Consider the following 19654-nt stretch of genomic DNA (forward strand, 5'->3'; position numbering starts at 1 on the left):
ACAGGAGACATGATCAGAGGAGCAGAGCTTTGGATGGATAGAGTTTGTCAGTGAAGGTGCAGTCTGTGAAAGAGTAGAGATGAACTCTGGCCTCCACAACATAAAAGGAGACCAGACGGATTGCTTTGTATGAGCCTTGTAAGGCGGGTTAGTATCGATCTCTGTCCTGGTTAGAGTTTGGGATTGGTTAAAGGTCTGCAGATCGAGTCTTGAAGAGGAAGTCTTGTTGAAGAGTTGAGTCTGGGAGATAGTTGAAGAATCTGAGGTTCGTATCGTTGGCTACGGCGCTTGTGTCATCCCGGTGATGTGAGTCAGTCATACCGATATCATGGAGTCCCAATGACAGTCATGCCCGAAGATAGAGTGTATGATGTCGGACTTCTATGGAATTCCAGACATTCTGATGTTGTCTGACTTACGTTGGTATCCATAACGACTAGCACTAGAAAATATCTAGTGGGTAACTATAGCGACCTATCCAACAATTGTATGATGTGAAAGCCTTCTTTACAGACCTGTTTCAGCCATATTTATGCATCATTATCATCAGTCCTCATATGAGGCGATTATTCATGATTTTAAATCTGATGGTGGTTTGCAGAAGTCATTATTTTTCCTCCATTCCTTCCAGAATTTTAAGGACATGAAAATGGGGGGAGATCAGATCATGTCTGGATACAGTTTAATGCATCTTTTATTCTCTGTTAATGAATAATAAATCCTCATCTGCTGTACTACTCACCTGTCTTTAAGTTATTTCTGCAGGAGTCGTTTTGAATGAAGGTTTTGTAGAGTGCACGCTGGCACCAAACTACTTCAAGTTTGGTGTGTGTGTGTGTGCGTGCGTGCGTGCGTGCGTGCGTGCGTGCGTGCGTGCGTGCGTGCGCTTGGAGGGCCTCTATACAATAGAGTGCACCTCCAAAACTGATTTCACTTCTACCCAGGTGGCGGAACAAATGCGAACAGTTTGTCGTACAAACTCCATATCCCCCCAAAGCTTCCTCGTGTCCTGGCGGCTGCACCCCACGCCATGACACAGCCCATAGGCAACCCTGCCCCGGAAAAGCTACTGTTTCACCCCCTGGTATGGTAACAGCACAGCTGAGGAGACAAAACAACTGAACAGTACCGTGAGAACAGCCGGAAAGATCATGGGTACCTCGCTGCCATCCCTGGCAGACATATACCAACAACAATGCAGGAGGAGAGCGACTAACATCATCAAGGACACCACCCACCCCTCTCACAGCCTGATCTCCCTTCTGCCTGTCTGGGAAACGATACAGGAGCATCAGTGCCTGGACGGAGAGGATGCAGAACAGTTTCTTTCCCCAGGCAATCAAACTTTTGACCTCCAATCTCCCTAGTAGATAGTATATGAACTTGGGGACGTATGCATTTCTATGCATTAACCACTTAGACACCATATGGGTAACCAGAGTCCCTCAGGGCTCATTACTAGTCGCGTTGTGAGCTTGTCGATCGGCTATTGCTTTCCCCACAATACTGATACTGGGGTTTAAGTGGTTAAAATAGATGAGATGAACTCTGGATGAAATATATAAGTTTTGATACTGTTTTCATCTGTGTATGCTTATTTTCATGACATGAATTCTTCTAGTTTTTAGGATTTATTTATTCAGACCGATAAAGTATTTTTCTGCACTATTTGTTTTATTATTTTATGAAGTTCTGCTGTCTTTAACGAGGAGAAACATAATTTTATCGTCTAACGGTGCTTGAAGAAGGAAAACAAATGACAAATAAAGCAATCTTGAATCTTTTCCCTCAGTTAATAAAATGTGTTATTGACTACAGATCTCTGGATGATCCACACTGTCTCCTATTGTAGTCTGTTTATATTGGCTGATGTAGCGCTTAATCACTTGGGCTTTTATTATTCATTCTTTCTCTCTCACACCAGAGGCCATTGACCTGTTAAAAATTATCTCGAATAACAAGTAGAAGAATAATTGAAAACTTGTCAATTATTCATAAGGACAGAGTTTGTGTATTATATGATATCCAATATTGGATTTCATGTTAGAGCAGAGTTAAATAATGATAACCCTGAAGCCATGTGGGTGGATATATATATACTACCTAAAAGCAAACCAATATTGATTGGCATACTAAATTGAAGTCCTTGAAATTGTGTGTTTATCAGCATTTCTTTTTAAATGTTGAACTAATTTGACTGCTAGGCATGAACACAGATATTAAATGTAAATGTACAATGAACTTCTTCATAATGACTTCCTTAAGACATTTCTAAAATGAACCTACTGTACCAGAATTAGTGATCATAGTCTAACTGCTATCTGAATGGCATCAGACAAGCATACACACTTTATTGCAGTAATGGTTATTTTTGACTATAAGAAATAAGTTAAACACATCCAGAATTATAAGGTTCTTATGTGTTTCCATACGCTACGGCTCGTGGCAAGGTTCTCTGAACCTAATTAGGGTTCTGGGAACCTAGAACTCAAAACTTGTACTTTCAAAGGTTTTCTAAACCTGGTGTGTCGTATTGATGTGTGCTTTGAGCTTGTAGATCTGCCATTTTCGCCATTTTTTAAAAGCTCCCTGGTTCTGGTTATTATGGAAGCAACAACAACAAAACACATCACAGAACTTCACAGGTCCTGATAGTCGAATTGCACCATACTGTAAGTCAAGAGAGATTCCAATTAACTTCCAAAAATCTATAAGAGTAAGATTTTATGAAAGGTATGACAGTGCGTGGTTGAAATATATGCTAAATAATTTGGACCGGTGTAAAGATATGGGGACTTGATGATATAAATAAAGCTTGTTCTCCCTCCCAGAGTAATTTTCTTCATGTATATAAAATGGCTCCAAGTACTATAGGAAATATAAGAATGATGGAACCAAATGGAAGCTTGCCAGGTCCTTGAAATGGAAAACTTTGAGAATCACTGGTTTATCTTGTACAAGAATGTTAAAAACAAAGTGAAAGATTGATGGATGGGACAAAGAAGTTTTACATTAAGATAAAGGTAGGAGAATATAAAAATTACTCAAAAACTTATGGTCAACACTTAAATCATTAGACACTGTACAAGGGAAAGGTAGCCTGACACTCAGCCTGGCTATAGGGAAAGACCAAAATCCAAACAAAGTAATTATAGATCTGGATATGAATGGGCCTTTAACCTTTGATAAGGCCATGGCTGCAGATAGCCTTTAGATAGATTACATACATAGACCTTAATCTCTCAAGACAGAATGGGTTAGATTGCACAGACCTGTATTGATCCCTCTGGGGAAAATTCTGTTCAGTTGCCAAACAGAAATCGTACAGAAACGCAGGGCATAGGCCTACAGAAGAAACATGTAGATACAGCTACGGATAAAGGGTTACTAAAAGTAACTGCTGCTTTTCTTCCCAATGTCGATGAAATTTGGTGTAGACCCCCAGGGGTCTGTACCCCTGGGGGACTCCGGTCAACAAATATATATAGACATGGGGTTTAAGTGGTTAATGAGTATTTTACAACCATAGCAGATCCAGTCAGTGCATGCAGACATTGGGGAGGCTCAAGTACAAACGTTATATATGAATCCAAGAGAATCAAGGAGGTCAGTTTTCTTTTAAACAAGTTACACTTTACTACAATCATTAAAATGCTCAGAGACCAAGATGGAGACAAACCACAGGCCTTGATAACATTCCAGCCAGGGGTGATATAGCTGATGGCTCCCTATATCACACATTATGAATCTTTTCACCTCTCAATCAAAAAAATATAAAAAATAGAGTTGCTAGCAGTGCTATATGCATAGAGTTGTATTTATATTTATCAAATAAAATCAACCCGTAATCATCAAAACAGATGGATCCACTCACAGCATGTGACAGTGGTGCCGTTCTTGTGTCATCGCACGCACGCACGCACGCACACACACGCACGCACGCACGCACGCACGCACGCACGCACGCACGCACGCACGCACGCACGCACGCACACACACACACACACACACACACACACACACACACACACACACACACACACACACACACACACACACACACACACACACACACACACACACACACACACACACACACACACACACACACACACACACAAACACACACACACAAACACCACTTCTGAAAAATGCACATGCACCCCCCCCCGGCTCTGTAATCACAGTAAATCTCCTCTCCCCTATACTCTCTCTGCACAGAGTGAGTGATGGTTCCGGCCCATTGCCTCCTGATGAAAGAGATAACTTTTGGACTTGCACGGGAGAACTGAGAAATTCCTGTTGAATCATCTTTTACCCCTGTCTCCATTTGTCACTATTAGAGCCTGGCTTTCTCAAACCATGGGCCTGTTCCCAGGAGCGGCTTCACTGGCCTATCTTGATGATAACATACCGTAAGCTGCAGAGGAATCTTTTTTTGCGTGTGTGTGTGTGTGTGTGAACTTGAGGCCCTACAGTAAGAGACCTCATTTGTCATTTAGGCTTGAAAGAAGTTTTAGAACTTTTTGTGTTTAAACTTGTATCTGCCCATAATGCATACGCTACAACTGATTTCGGAATAAAAGCTAATATTTTGCTACAGAAAAAAAGGTCACGTCATGTATTGTTTTGTGCTTGTTTATCAAATATGACAGGGAAAGGCAAGTGAATTTGTATAGCACATTTCAGTAATTCAAAATGTTATACACTAAATGTTAAGACAAAGTGCAAAACAAATGCCACTCAAATGCCATTTTAAAATGGCATTTGAGTAAAAAAAAAAAGAGTTATGAATAAATGTGCTCAATTTAATTGTTGTAAAATTTTATTTTAGCAAAAGGTTGCCTAGGCCAGGGTTATCCACTTAAACCCTCTATTCTCAGTACGGACCCGAGTTGACCCAAAACTGTACTTAACTTGGACCACTGTTTTCTACATCTCCAAAAAGTGAGCTTGCAGCCTACTTGGGTTGCTGGGGTTCAAGTGGTTAATATGATACAGTGTTTCACCCACCACTGAGCCACGCCGACCCGAAGGACCACGCTGGACATAGACGCCTAATTTATATTTATATCGAGCTGCATGGATGTGTGACCAAGTATAAATGGTTCCCTACCTCGAGTGGATTTTATCTGTTGGTTTCAATGAAGATTCTTCAAGTCACCAATAGGTTTCAGAAGTCTTAACTCTTAATGCCTCACTGCTGGGGGGAACACTGTGATATCACAGAGAGTACTGAAGATCAGATGCCAGCAGTGTCTCTCTAGACTAGAGTCAGGGAGAGAACAAAGTGAGATGTATGTATAGTGGAGTACAGACAACAATGTATAGTTAGTCCTAGATGTTATGGGATTCCCATTTCCGATCTATCTTCAGTGGGTTCCCAGATTGTAGACAACATAATCCCTTTAACACGGAACATTCACAGTAAACTTGTTCACAGCAGCCAATTGGCATGACATCAGACTCAAACAAATCATATAAAGATACATACAAGGAGCTCCACGTTAACCATGACCATAGGCTATATGGAGTTCCGGGTTGGCCATTCTGCCCGATTATGGAGTTCATGAAGTCGCTCACTCTAACCTTAGATAACCATGGTGATCTAACATCATCAACCCCAGATTACGTGAAATCCCACCGTCAAACTCAAATACATATACATGGAGTCAAATGCACATATAGCCCCCGTCAAATGCACACATGGAGATCAACATGCACTGACGTGATGTCACATGCACATATTTGCAGATCAACATGCACTGATGTGATGTCACATGCACATATTTGCAGATCAACATGCACTGATGTGATGTCACATGCACATATTTGCAGATCAACATGCACTGATGTCATGCACAACATAAACCAAATGCACATATGGATGTTAGATTTTCAACATGCATTGCTGACACAGCAGAACACATGTATATTATTGCCAGACCCAAGGGGTCGGCCTTCATGAGGCTTTGTCCCCCTTTCGTCCATACATGGGCATAAAAGGGACCTCGGTCCATTTCGTCCATACTGTACATGGGCATAAAAGGGACCTCGGTCCATTTCGTCCATACATGGGCATAAAAGACACAGAATTTTGTCCCCCTTTCGTCCATACATGGGCATAAAAGACACAGAATTTCATCCCCCTTTCGTCCATACATGGGCATAAAGGACACAGAATTTCGTCCCCCTTTCGTCCATACATGGGCATAAAAGGGACCTCGGTTGTTCTGGGTCTGGCAGAACCAGGTCTCCTGGTCTTGTATACCGACATGTTGTTTTGATTCATCCAAAAAGAATGCTGTGGTGATGATGAACAACAACACAGATTTGAGCATGTGTCCCCTGTGTGCCTCTGACACGCCCATGTACTGTATGGGCGTATCGGTCGGATCGGGGGTGTGACGTAGGTGCGAGGGCCACGTATCGCGGCCCGAACCTATAGTGTATTTAGGATTGCCTATAGGGCTCGACGTTGGCTAGACGGTGGGCGTCATAGACGTAACATGCCCAAAATATATGCCCATATATGAGACAGTTATATAAACCCTGCTGGTGTCACACTCTTACACCACTGTGATATCACAAGCTCACGAAGGTTACCATGATGTCATAGTAGTGATGTCATAGACTGGCCTGCACTCCATATTTGGGCATGCTTCACACGTAACTATGGGCATAAAAGGGACACAGACAGACAGACGGGTACAACGCCAACGGGTATCTGACAACGGGTACAACAGAGGGGCATGCATTCCCAACTTGCGTGGTCCTGAGTAGGTCTGTGTTGAAAAAGTGTCTAAGCACCACGTTATTTATTTGTGAGGCTCCATTAGTTTCTACCATGGTAGGAGTATAACATTATATAATAATAACATTATAATGCATTTATTTGGAGAACAGCAGTAGTAGCCTATAGGCTAGTTGATGCAGTGGTTCTCAAGCTTTTTAATTTCAAGGACCTGCGCAACTCTGAGAGTGTACGGTACATTGTACACTCTTTACAGACCTGAGAGGGTCCATTTGGAACCCTGAGGGTCCCTGGACCACTGGCACTGGCCTAGTGCAATTCTTTGCAGTGGTGGAAAGTAATTAAGTACATTTACTCAAGTACTCTACTCAAGTACCATTTTGATGTATTTTTACTTTACTGGAGTATTTACAATTTTCAATACTTTTACTTCTACTCTATTACATCTCAGATGCAAATATTGTACTTTTACTCCTCTGTAATTATTTGAAAACTTTAGCTAGCCTACTAGTTACTTTGTAAAACATGCATTAACCACTTCAGCCATGGCTATTTGAAAATAGCTGATCTACTTAAAGGACAACTTTAGTTTTTTACAACCAAGGTTTATATTTTAGCTTGTAATTAAAGTAAATAAAAGATGAGTGTTATTTTTTTTTCATTTACTGCTTTCTATCGTTTTGGCAATTTTTGCAATATTTTTACAGTGGGCGGGGGCATTCTGTCCGATGGCTAAATATGCCTTTTTTACACAATAAAAAAGGTCCTGTGGTCTTTGATGGCCATATGTGAGTTATTGGGGGCTAGAAGAGCTACTGTAAATAATAATAAAGAAAACGCCGGGTTATTGTGTAAAAAAATACATATTTAGCCACCGGACAGAATGCCCCCGCCCACTGTAAATAAGATCGCGAAAATTGCTAAAACTATAGAAAGCAGTACATCTAAAAATTTTAACACTCATATTTTATTTACTTTAATTACAATCTAAAACATAAACCTTGGTTGTAAAAAACTAAAGTTGTCCTTTAACTTACTTAAGTACATTTTGAATACCGGACATTTACTTGTTGTATATGTGAGTACTTCTTCCACCACTGATTCTTTGTTATTTTAGGAGGATTTGTTTTACATCATTGACATAACCGTTGTAGTACTGCACCGTAACAGAGGGTGGTGCCAATTGTTGAATTTTATATAAAGACAAACCTACATTTTTGTCCCTATCGGGCACCCGTCTGCAACGTAGCATCAGTGTTGCCATGTCGGCTTATTATAAGTGACGTTGGGCTTGTTTTTCTGTAAAGTTGAACCAGTGGTTCTCTCAGACATTTTCAAGTCCAGGACCTCCACAAATACGTAAGTTTGTCTGTGGACCCACATCTGATGCAAGACTTTTGTTGTCAAAATGTTTCTTTAAAATAGCAGATCTACAAGCGTTGTGAACAAAATGTGTAATGCCCTACCAAAAGTAGTGAAGGTGTAAAACACTACTACTCACTTTCAAAACTGCCCTAAAAAATACCTTCAGGAGGCTGCAATTCCAAACTGTAAAAGTCATAACCTAACCCCCCCATAACCTACCTTTAAACTGTTTATATGATGTTCAGCATATAGTGTTTATCTGTCTGTTTTTTAATGTCTCCATGAATTCAGTACATGAGGATCTCATTTGAAAGCCATTGCACAGCTTTCATGAGCGATCCATTTTAGTTGACCTTGTATTGTAAACCATTGGTTCTCAAAGTGGGGTCCGGGGACCCCAGGGGTACTCAAGGGGGTTCCAGGGGTCCCCAGCTAAATGATGGATAGGAACCAAATGGACCCTTAATTATGGGCCTGTAACTCTGAGAGTGTGTAACGGGTCCATTTGGTTCCATTTGTACACTCTCAGAGTTAAATTAACATTGATTTTACAATATGAATTGGGGTCCCAGAGATAGAACTGCCATTAAATGGGGGTCCGTAGCCTAATGCATGTCAAATTGAAATTAAAATGGTACAGAATCACTGCTAGAGAGCCGTAAAAATCTTCTCTTACGGGGGTCCCTGGCTTATCTTTTCAAGTGGGGGTCCGTGGGCTAATAAGTTTCAATTTAGGGGGTCCTTGACATGAAAACGTTTGAGAATCACTGTTGTAAACTGTACTTCCATGTGCTTTTTCTCTGCAACCTTCTAAATAAAATATTCAATCAATTGTAGATTGGCTATTTTCAAATAGCCAAACTTCAAAGCAAGAGTGCTCATAGTGGCCTGTAGACATCCCTATTCTGAGGAGAACTTTAGCCAAAAATAGCAGATCTACAAGCACACAACGCCTGGCGCTGCGAGGCGTTGTGCGCTTGTAGATCTGCTATTTTTGGCAGAGTGGTTTAGTATAGGGGGGTAAAAGAGCAGGCTAAGGACTGAAAGGTCAGGTTTACTAAGTATTGTTTTTAGAGCATGGAAATGTCTGGAAATACACATTAACATGAATCCAACATGATTAGTGCTGTGAAACAAGTCTATGAAGCTGCCTATGAAATCTCTGAAAAAAATAATATTCTATACAATACATAATGGGGGTCCTTGCTTTATCTCGCTCTCAGCCAAGGGGTCCTTGGCCTGAAAACGTTGAAGACCCCTGTAACATAGAGTTTTCATACCCGGTTCCTTGTTTCTCTCTCAAAACCTGGCAACACTGCGTAGCGTTCCCATCCGGAAGTGTCCCGTATCTTTTCTCCTGACACGTAGCAGCGTTGGCAGCAGCAGCAGCATCACTGCAGGGCTCTGGACTACATCAGGACACCTTTACAGGTGAGAGTTGTGTCATTAAACATTGTTTAACATTGTTTAACACTTCACATGGTTAAATGTTAAAGGAATTGTCGAGGCGTGCACGTCATACGTTATTGTTTACACCACAGCCTCACTGCAGCAGCTTCTGTCGCTATGCTAACCGTTAGCCTCCCACACACACACACACACACACACATCAGCTGTGCTACAGGATTTATGTCAACAACTCTTTAGCTTATGTTAACAGCTATTATAATGGAGAGTTAGATGTTAGTGAGTTAGCTCCACGGTGTTGCTTATGTTGGATTTGAATGCTAGTCATTTGAAAACGGAGCTGATGGGTGTAGAATATGTGTAATTTTAGAAAAGTGCAATGTTGCATGTTGATCAATGCCTGCCTTGTTCATGCATTGTTGGTTTGATCAGCCTTTTTTAGATTGACATTTAAATCATTGGTTCTCAAAGTGGGGTCCGGGGGACCCCCAGGGGTACTTGAGGGGGTTCCAGGGGCTCCCCAGCTAAATGATGGATAGGAACCAAATGGGCCCTTATGGGTCTGTAAGTCTGAGAGTGTACAAATGGAACCAAATGGACCCGTTAGCACTCTCACAGAGTTAAATTAACATTGATTTTACAATAAGAATTGGGGTCACAGAGATATAAATGCCATTAAATGGGGGTCCGTAGCCTAATGCATGTCAAAGTGGGGGTCCTTGAAATTGAAATGGATGAGAATCACTGCTAGAGCCGTAAAAATCTTCTCTTATGGGGGTCCCTGGCTTATCTTTTCAAATGGGAGTCCGCGGGCTAATAAGTGTCAATTTGGGGGTCCTTGACATGAAAAAGTTTGAGAACCACTGATTTAAATGGCCTCTTGCACACTTTGGCGTGTTATGGGTGAAAGTAATTTAACGTAATAAATGTTCATTAATGTGCACCAGCATGGACAACTCCTGTACAATTCACTTGATGCATCGCATATACTGTAGGCCTAGAATGATTGATATGCCATATACTGTGTACATTACATAGAACACGTATTGATTGATTGATTGAATGCTTTATTAACAAGTTTGTATACAGTACAGCACAGGTAGTACAGTCAAAGGTTATGCTACAAGGATAACACAAACATTTTACTCGGGTTACATCAGTTATGGATGTCTTGGGTCCATTCACCTCCACAGCATTCTGTTTTGTATCCCCCAATAGGTAATTGCTGCAACTTGTGGTCCTAGCATAAACTCCCTTTGAAAGTTCGGACAGAAAACAGCCTATATTTAATTACTTAGTATATCTCCAATTTTCCATGAGATTCACATGGACCACATTCTCTTGATGGGGTGGCATTGTACCACAAACACATCTTCAATGACTGCATAATTATACTTTGCCAGGTGTGTTGCAGTTGATGCAGAGTAATTATAATTGCATTTGGCTCTACTTCTGTGCACATTGATGTGTTTGAGTGCTGAATGCCATCCCATCATGTACAGCAGGGGTCTTCAACGTTTTCAGGCCAATGACCCCTTAGCTGAGCGAGAGATTAAGCAGGGACCCCCTACTCTATATGGTATAAAATTGTGTTGCAGATTAAAGTTTTTTTTTTACTTAGTCTGCTATTTTTTCCCTCTACACCTATAGCCTCTTTGCCAAAAATAGCAGATCTACAAGCTCTCAAGAGAGCTTGTAGATCTGCTATTTTCGGCTAATGTTCCCCTCAGAAAAGGAATTCTAGGGTTCAAGTGGTTAATGTAAAAAAACTAAATCATATCACACAAAGATTTGGCGGACCCCCTATAGTAGCTCTGAGGACCCCCTAGGGGTCCCGGACCCCCTGTTGAAGACCCCTGATGTACACTAGTACAGACTACAGAGACTGCACGAATAATATCAGGGTAGAGTGGATATATTTGACTAAATATATGTTTTCTGACATCTTGTTTTCTGGTTGATGATAAGTGTCCTCTACTGTTTGTTTTCAGAGCCAGAGATGTCGGGGTTTGACAACTTCAACACAGATTTCTACCAGTCCAGCTACAGTGTGGATGACCAAGGCCAGGCGGCGTATGGTGGCTACAGCAACACAGGAGACCAAGACCAATACAAACAGTAAGATAAGATTACACATCTATTTATCGTCACCTTGCTAAACTAATGGCCTAAGTCATTTTTTGAGGAAAATTATATTTTTGCCTAAGTCAGCTCCTCATGACACTGGCCTCCTCTGGTAAAATGGCCCATCTCCTAATTGAAAAGGATCATGCTGTTCACTCCCCTTTTAGTATAATGGCCTAACTCCCTAGTGTGACTTAGGCCAAAATAGGCCTTTTTTTGGCCCAAGTCACATGGTTTTGTGACTTAAGACAAATTATTTACTGATTTAGGCCATTTAAAAAAAAGAAATGTTGGCCTAAGTCAGATTTAATTCTATTTAAACCTATTTAAATATCTTAATTTACATAACTGACATACAGTGTTATTTCTATTTAAATAGTCATGATTTGTTATAAACATTTTGGGTGAAATGATTAATAAATATCATATAGTTTTGTTTTGGATAATTTTTTTAATTTTTCCTGAAAAACCTTTAAAAAATGACATAGGCCATAGAGTGCATAGAGCCCGCAACAACTTTATTTTAGCTTGGAGTCCCTTTGTTGATTTTGTTGAAGAATTTTCCTTTAACTAAAACTGTTCAGTTAATTGTTATTATTATTTTTGTACATATTTATCTATGTCCGACTTGTGATGTGAAGAACTGTCCCTGTTATATAGTATATATAGTATATAGATATATATATCTCTGTCTAGAACTGTGAGAATTGTGTTTTAATTGTAATCTTGTCCCACTGCTTTGTTTTTGTTTTTTTTGTTTTTTGTTTTTTCTTTGGAGCCTAAGGGGGGAGGGGGGAGGGGGGGGGGGGGGTTGTATGTGTGTCTATATAGTCTTGTATGTTATATCAACGCGATCTCTTTTTGTATAAAATGCTATACATTTATACGTGTATATTCGTGTATGTAACATAAAAACTGTAAAATAAAGTTGTAAAAAAAAAAAAAAAATGACATAGGCCATTAGTTTAGCAGGGCGACGTTATGTTATATTATTAACTACTTTCAATCTGGCATGTCTATTTTGAGCATGCCTTTATAGTCAAAAACATTTCTTGCTCATTGCTTTGTAGCGTGTTGTGAGCTTATAGATCGGCTATTTTGCTATTTTTGCGCATTGACACCAATGCCCATCGTATGGCTTAATCACTTAAGTCATCGTCGTAAGCTGATTGCCTGGGTCAGGAGTTGGCAGCGACGGCACGCTGGTTTCCGCTCCTGGTTTCACGATGCCGTGCCCTGGAGATTCTTGGCTCACCTCAGTTTGAAAATACCAAAGATCATTTGAAAAGGTCATCATTCTTACACTGTGGTGCTACTGGTCGTTGAGAAACAGAAGAGAACATGCTATTGGCAAACATTACTGTCAATAACTAACGTGTTAGAAATAGATTTTTTTTTTTAGGGTTACCAGTTAGTGCACACTCACAGACGACCATGTGCTCCTTGTGAGCCCGGGGGGCCCGAATGCAAACATGACTTGAAAAAATTACCGTGAGCCACTTGGGACAAGGGTGATTTTAAATGGCTCTAGGGCTGGGCGATACGGACTACGAAATAGAATATCACAATAGTTGTGAACTACCTCAATGTGAATGTTGTGACAATATCATTTTTATTTTTTCAAAATATTTCAAAAATACAGATAATAGCAGATCACAAGGTGCGTTTTGAGCTTGTATGTGAACTGTTGTCACTTTGACAATTTTGGAAAGCATAATATAAGGAAAAGGCAACACTTATAGTATCATATCAGATGATATCCAGTCTTGTGTCACAATGTCAATATTGCCCAGCCCTAAAAAGCTCCCTTGTATGGTGTTTCCATGTAACAGTGTAAATGTGCACAAGTGGAAAAAGTTAAATAGAAAAACTGCTCTCCTCTTAACCACTTGAACACAGCATGCCTATCCTGAGGGGAACATTCACCAAAAATAGCAGATCTACAAGCTCAAAACTCTTGACTATTTTTGGTGAAGACAGTACAGACAATTGTAACTCAAGTCCGGTTCTCTAAGACGAGAGGGTTTTTAAGTGGTGAAATGGTGTTGAACATGATGTGCTCCTACTAGGCCCTACGGTCAGTATGACTACTCCCAGCCCATGGGCTACTCCGCCCCGGGGGTAGGGCAGCCCCAGCAGCCCTACACAGGACAGATCTTCCAGCCCCAGCAGGCCTACACTCCGTCCCCGTCGCAGTCCATGTACAGCAGCAGCTTCGACGATGAGCCACCGCTCCTGGAAGGTGAGCCTTAACACAGATGTTTACTGATTTTGGCTGATATTTTGTCAAAAGGTGCAATATTTTCTTATCAATTTGAAAAACTTAACATTTGAAAAAAAAATGTTTTACTAGAATTTATATTCTTTAAACACTTCAAGCCTTATTCCATGATTTTCAAAAATAGCCAATCTACAAGCTCACAACGCGACACATTGTGTGAGCTTGCAGATCGGCTATTTTTGAACATTCATGAAAACCTTGGAACATTTTCACCAAGAATTACATGCTCAAAATATAGGGACAGAAAGGCTGAAAGAGGTAAAAAAAAAGGGATCTATTGGCTGCATAACTGCCGATACAGATGCCATCAAAAAAGCCAAATAATAGTTATATTGGCTAAGACCGATATGTCGGACGGGCTCAAATGTTTTATATATATTTTTGAATATAGAAGGAAGTTGTCTTGTGTGTAACCATAACCTCTTAAGCCCTAAACGTAGTTGTATGATGAATAGCATATGTATCTAAGAGTCAGGGTTAATGTGGTTCAAATGAGTGGGGAGGAGGAAATAAAGTATTTTAAGGCAGAGAAAAGAGGATGTTGACCAAAACGGATGACACGGTGCCTTGCAACTGTTTGCTCAACACAAGACAACGGTAACTCATTTATTTGGCCATTATTTTGGATGCTGAAATTGCAGTGTTTCTACACTGTAAAATCCTCAGTGTCATTTTGCCTTGGAGCTCCCTCAAGGACCACTGGGGTCCCCGGACCAAACATTGAGAACCACTGGTGTAGAGAGGAGAAATGTTAAAAAGTAGCCCTCAATTAGACTTTGCAGTTTGTCCTCTGGCGGGGAGGGGGGGACTTGCAGGGTTTTAAACAATAGAGATGCTTATCAATGCAATCAAGTACAGTAGATCACTATCATGAACAAGCTTTCAACATCCTCAAATCCCCTCAAACTCTGCACTAAAGAGACTGTGTAGTTGATTCAACAGGAGCTGAGGAGAATCATTTCAGCAGTACCTATCTAATCAGTCATTTAGTATGGGTATGGAAAGGTCTTCAAAATAGGCAAGAGAGTGAGGGGACTTTGGAGTGAATAGCTGATGGTTGTGATTAGCAGCTTGGCGATGACTTTTCAGTGGCCATCGTTTACATAGAACATTCTCGCTATGTGCCTCTAAGACAAGACTTCGTAAAGCCTGCATTTTGCAATACGGTATCTAGTGTGTCATATCTGGGGCAAGACATGTACCAATTGCTGTGATTTATTTTTTCCCTGTTTGAATCGGGTGTGAAGGGCTGCTTACACTGAATCAGGTGTGTGACCTTTTTCCTATCGATTAGTCACCCCATGGAGACTTTAATTCGTGGGTATTTTGTAGCTTTTGTTGCATTTCTAAGCCAATAGTTTGATGACCAGCGGACCGGTGGGCAGCGGTTCCGGTAGGAGATACGAAGGAGACTCTTTGTGTCTCCTATCGGAACCGCTGCCGGTCATCAAATTATTGGCTCAGGAATGCGACAAAAACAAAAAGATATCAAGTCTCCATGGGGTTACTAGTTTATAGGGGGAAAAGGTAATTTTGGGGGTGAACTATCCCTTTAACGTCGTTTAGCCTGCTTTCTTGAGTGCAGAGGCATTGAGAGGGCTCTCCTTCAACAGTCTGGTGGAGCATAGAGAAGATGATTTCAAACAAAAACAAAAAGGGGTGTATTCTTCCGTTCATAATGTGTGCCATACCGAAAGTCTTGTACCAAACGGTTCAATACAAATGTGTGTTGTTGAGGTTAGTGGTGGGAAAAAAACCTTAATTTCAGTGAACGAACGATTCACATTCACGGCAATGATTTGTTCAAATGATTCGTTCACGTTCTCGTTCAGTAGCGCTATTTTCTAGTGTTCAAAATGTACTTGAGTAAAAGTACAAAAGTTTTGGCATCAAAATATACTTGTATGTACCAAAAGTAAAAGTACTAACAGATTTGAAAATAGCCGATCTACAAGCTCACAACGCGTCGCGATGTGACGCGTTGTGAGCTTGTAGATCTGCTATTTTCAAATAGGGCTAAAGTGGTTAATGTATGTTTTATAATGTGTGTAAAACACCATCGCGGGAGCTTTTTTTTTACGTCGCGCGTGAACGTAACAGTTTCAGAAAGTGAACGAGCTCGTTCGTTCATGTTCATGGCAAATTAACTAGTTCTTTTGAACGAATCGATCATGAACGACACATCACTAGTTGAGGTACAGCCCAAATAGATTTCATGGTCTGGTTTCTTTCTGTCCCCGACAAAGACCAGTTAAATTGCTTACATCATTATTTGGCATTTTTCCCCACCTGCTGTTTTGTCACGGAAACCTTTCAAGCTACAAACGTCCGCCCCTGTTTTGTGTTTTGCCACAGAACTAGGGATCAACTTTGACCATATCTGGCAGAAGACTCTGACGGTGCTGCATCCCATGAAGATAGCCGACGGCAGCATCATGAACGAGACAGACCTGGCTGGACCCATGGTGTTCTGTCTGGCTTTTGGAGCCACGTTACTCCTGGTAAAACAACGTTATGAAGTATATTAATATGGGATTGGAGGGGGTCATACTGTTCCTCAGATTATCAATAGGACACGACAGTAAAACTACATTCACACATATCGTTATATTACATACAATATAACAATATACTTTTATCGTCACACACACACACACACGTCTTGTGTTACTGTCCCTGTGCATAATGTGTACTGTAGAGCCCGACCAATGCTAGATTTTGGGGTCCCTTGCTGATCTGCTATTTCTGAACATAGGGACACTTTGGCTGCATAAATGCAGATACCGATGTTGTCCAAAAAGTCTATCTTGGGCTCATTGTGTGTCTGTTTCGTATCCCACTCCCAGACAGGTAAGATCCAGTTTGGCTACGTGTACGGTATCAGTGCCATCGGCTGCCTGGGCATGTACCTGCTGCTCAACCTGATGAGCATGACGGGTGTGTCCTTCGGCTGCGTGGCCAGCGTCCTGGGCTACTGCCTCCTGCCCATGATCGTGCTCTCCACCTGCGGAGTCCTCCTCTCTTTACAGTGAGTTGTGTCGCCGTTTTGGTGTATTGGGACTGCGATTAGGCCTGTCACAGTTATTACATAATTGCCTCATCACAATTATTTGAGATAATCGCTTTTCTTTTTGCATAATCGTTACAATCGTCATAATCATTTCCATGTTGTCAACTCCATCCATGTATTTTCAAAACATTTAAAAAAATTGTGGAAATTGTGTACTGCTGTTTGCCTCTCGTCGGACTGTTTAGACGAGTTGCACAGCTCTCAGACCGGTAAAAGGCGTGTCCGCTCAGATTCTGAGCGTAAGCTACATCCCGTGCACAAATACCGCGGCTCTGGCCCAGAAGTTCCTCGCCCCTCCCGTTTGTATGCGAGAGCTGGCGAAAACTTCTGGGAACTCAGATTAGTAGATCGGCTATTTCCAACATTTCCAATGTCAGCTGCTCTTTCAGGGGGTTCCTGATAAAACACTCACTTTTTATTTGTTTATGCTGGTTCTGTTTGTTGAAAATAGGTTTTAATTTATCTAAGTTAAACCTGCATTTTGCCTCTGTAGTTCTTGGTGTTCCCACGCACATTGAGCTCCCAACCGAACCGGTTTCATTATGTTCTCACGCAGTCAATCTATCAGTTTGCAAGTACTTGAAAGCAGGTTATCCTAACGTACTCGCTACACTGACATCATCACCTTTTCTTCCCCTCTCCTCCAACAACAGAGGCCTGTTTGGAATAGTAATGGCCTCCACGATCATCGGCTGGTGCAGCTTCTCGGCCTCGAAGATCTTCATCTCGGCGCTGGCCATGGACGGACAGCAGCTGCTGGTGGCCTACCCCTGCGCTCTCCTCTACGGGGTCTTCGCTCTCATCTCCGTCTTTTAAAAAAGCATTCTATCCCCCTCTCCAGCAGGAAAAACGTACCATCGTACCACCACCACCACCACCTTGCATTTTCTGTAACGTCAGTCCGTGTAGGGCCCGGTCTTGATTATAGTGTAATTATTGTTTTGCTACGACAGTGATTGCAGAATACGAACTGGTAACCAGGCTTTATTATCATTATTATTATTATTATTGTTATTATTAGGATTTTTTTTAAGTTTCTGTTTCCATTCCGAGTCGTCGAACATGCACCGCGGCGTGCTTCTCTCCCCTCCTCCGCCTTGCTCACTTCACGGTCTTAAAGGAGAGGACTAACCACAACAACACAACAAAAAAAAAAACATGGTGAAAACTGACTCCCGAAGGCGTGTTGTCCTATGATGTTAAGGCCATGAAAAGAGAATGGAAAATGAAGGGACCGGGAGACAGGTTTGTTAATCGGATGAAGACTGGACCCCCCCCCCCACACAGGACCAGGAAAGCAGCCCCCCCCCTCCTCCCCCAAGTAAAATACAACAGTTCCACTAACGTGGTTCTCAAAACCTTTTTAATTTTCAAGGACACCCATAACTCTAGAGAGCATACAAATGGAACCAAATGGACCCGTTAACGGGTCCATTTGGTTCCATTTGTATGCTCTCAAGAGTTACTGATCTGTAAAGGTCCATTTAGAACCTCCCTCAAGGAATCCTGAGGGTCCCTGGACCACACTTTGAGAACCATTACGCACTAACTGATCCAGTAAGAGAGAACAATGCTGACAAGAGCACAAACGTTTTTGTTTTTTTTGAAGGAAAAGCAGAAACCTCTTCTCTTTCAGGACTGACCCCTGGGGGCACCTTTTTTTTTTTTTCATTCCACCCCACAATGCCAATTGCAAATTTTAAACTGTCTTTCACGAAAGACTGGATACGCATCTACCACTAATGTAGACGTGTTCCCGTCAGTATTTGCTCTACACACATCCTGAACTGTGTATTTAGATTACTTTGCATAGGTTCCTCTCTTTGCTCATATTTGTTTTTATGTGAAGACGTGCACATTAAAAGTTCTCAATCGTTCCCCGAGCTGATCTGCCTTGTGAGTATGGAAGAGGTTCACACAACACTGGGTCTGTCTCTACAGCGTACGCCTCTGCATGCAGCAGAGGCGTACGCTCATTGGGGCCAACGAGGCCATGGCCCGGTCTGTGTGAACCCATGCTTGCCCCTGTGTAGGGGCAAGATCCGCCAGGGGGAAAAAACAAAAAATCAACATTAGCAGCCCCTAACCCGTTAAGTCACCTTTGTTTTCAAATGGGGCTCATTTGCATTCGACCGAATTGTTAATGAGTGGCCATTAGAAAACCAGTTTCGCCGTCAAACCGGTTCTCCATTGCGCAGAGACGAGCACCTCTCCATTCAGAAATGTAATAGAAGAAGAACCGTCGTCCTGAAACACCCTGCCCCGCGTCTAAACCGGCGGCCTCGGTCCGCGAAAAAAAAGGGGCAGTGTGTTTTGGGACGAGCGTTCCGTTTTCCACCCGGAATGGCTCGGTAATTCTCAATAGACTTATCAGCCGCTGTTGTGCGAACTGGGAGGGGTTAAGATTCTGGCCCGGTCAACGTTATAGAATTCACCATACGCCAGTGGCATGCAGGCACTCAACCAAAGCCCTTCTGGTAAGACGGGTGCATTTATAATGCATTATAATGCGCTTATAAGGCATTATAACAGACAGATGCCTTTATAATAGACAGACAGAATTGTAAATCATGTTTTGGAGTGTTGGAGCATTATGGCACAACTGCCAATCAAAGTGACTACTGGCCAATCACGGCACGTCATTTCTGGGACT

The 19654-nt window shown here is 41.7% G+C and overlaps 1 protein-coding gene across 1 annotated transcript; it reads left to right on the forward strand.

Moving 5' to 3' along the window:
• Positions 1-9459: 9459 nt before the first annotated feature.
• On the forward strand, positions 9460-18409 carry yipf5 (Yip1 domain family, member 5). Its single transcript, XM_084073480.1, has 6 exons — positions 9460-9550; positions 11518-11644; positions 13720-13892; positions 16287-16432; positions 16778-16959; positions 17655-18409. Exons 2-6 carry the CDS (start codon positions 11526-11528, stop codon positions 17815-17817), a joined length of 783 nt encoding a protein of 260 aa, XP_083929606.1. The 5' UTR covers positions 9460-9550; positions 11518-11525; the 3' UTR covers positions 17818-18409.
• Positions 18410-19654: the final 1245 nt, after the last annotated feature.

Source organism: Gymnoscopelus microlampas, assembly GCF_963454915.1.
Source record: "Gymnoscopelus microlampas genome assembly, chromosome: 12".
NCBI classification, from domain to species: domain Eukaryota; kingdom Metazoa; phylum Chordata; class Actinopteri; order Myctophiformes; family Myctophidae; genus Gymnoscopelus; species Gymnoscopelus microlampas.

Excerpts from the sequence above, each read along its gene's own strand:
- yipf5 (XM_084073480.1), top strand. The coding sequence starts at position 11,526 with ATGTCGGGGTTTGACAACTTCAACACAGATTTCTACCAGTCCAGCTAC. Across the intron at positions 13,893-16,286 it reads TGAGCCACCGCTCCTGGAAG|AACTAGGGATCAACTTTGAC; the intron begins GTGAGCCTTAAC and ends GTTTTGCCACAG. Across the intron at positions 16,960-17,654 it reads GGAGTCCTCCTCTCTTTACA|AGGCCTGTTTGGAATAGTAA; the intron begins GTGAGTTGTGTC and ends CTCCAACAACAG.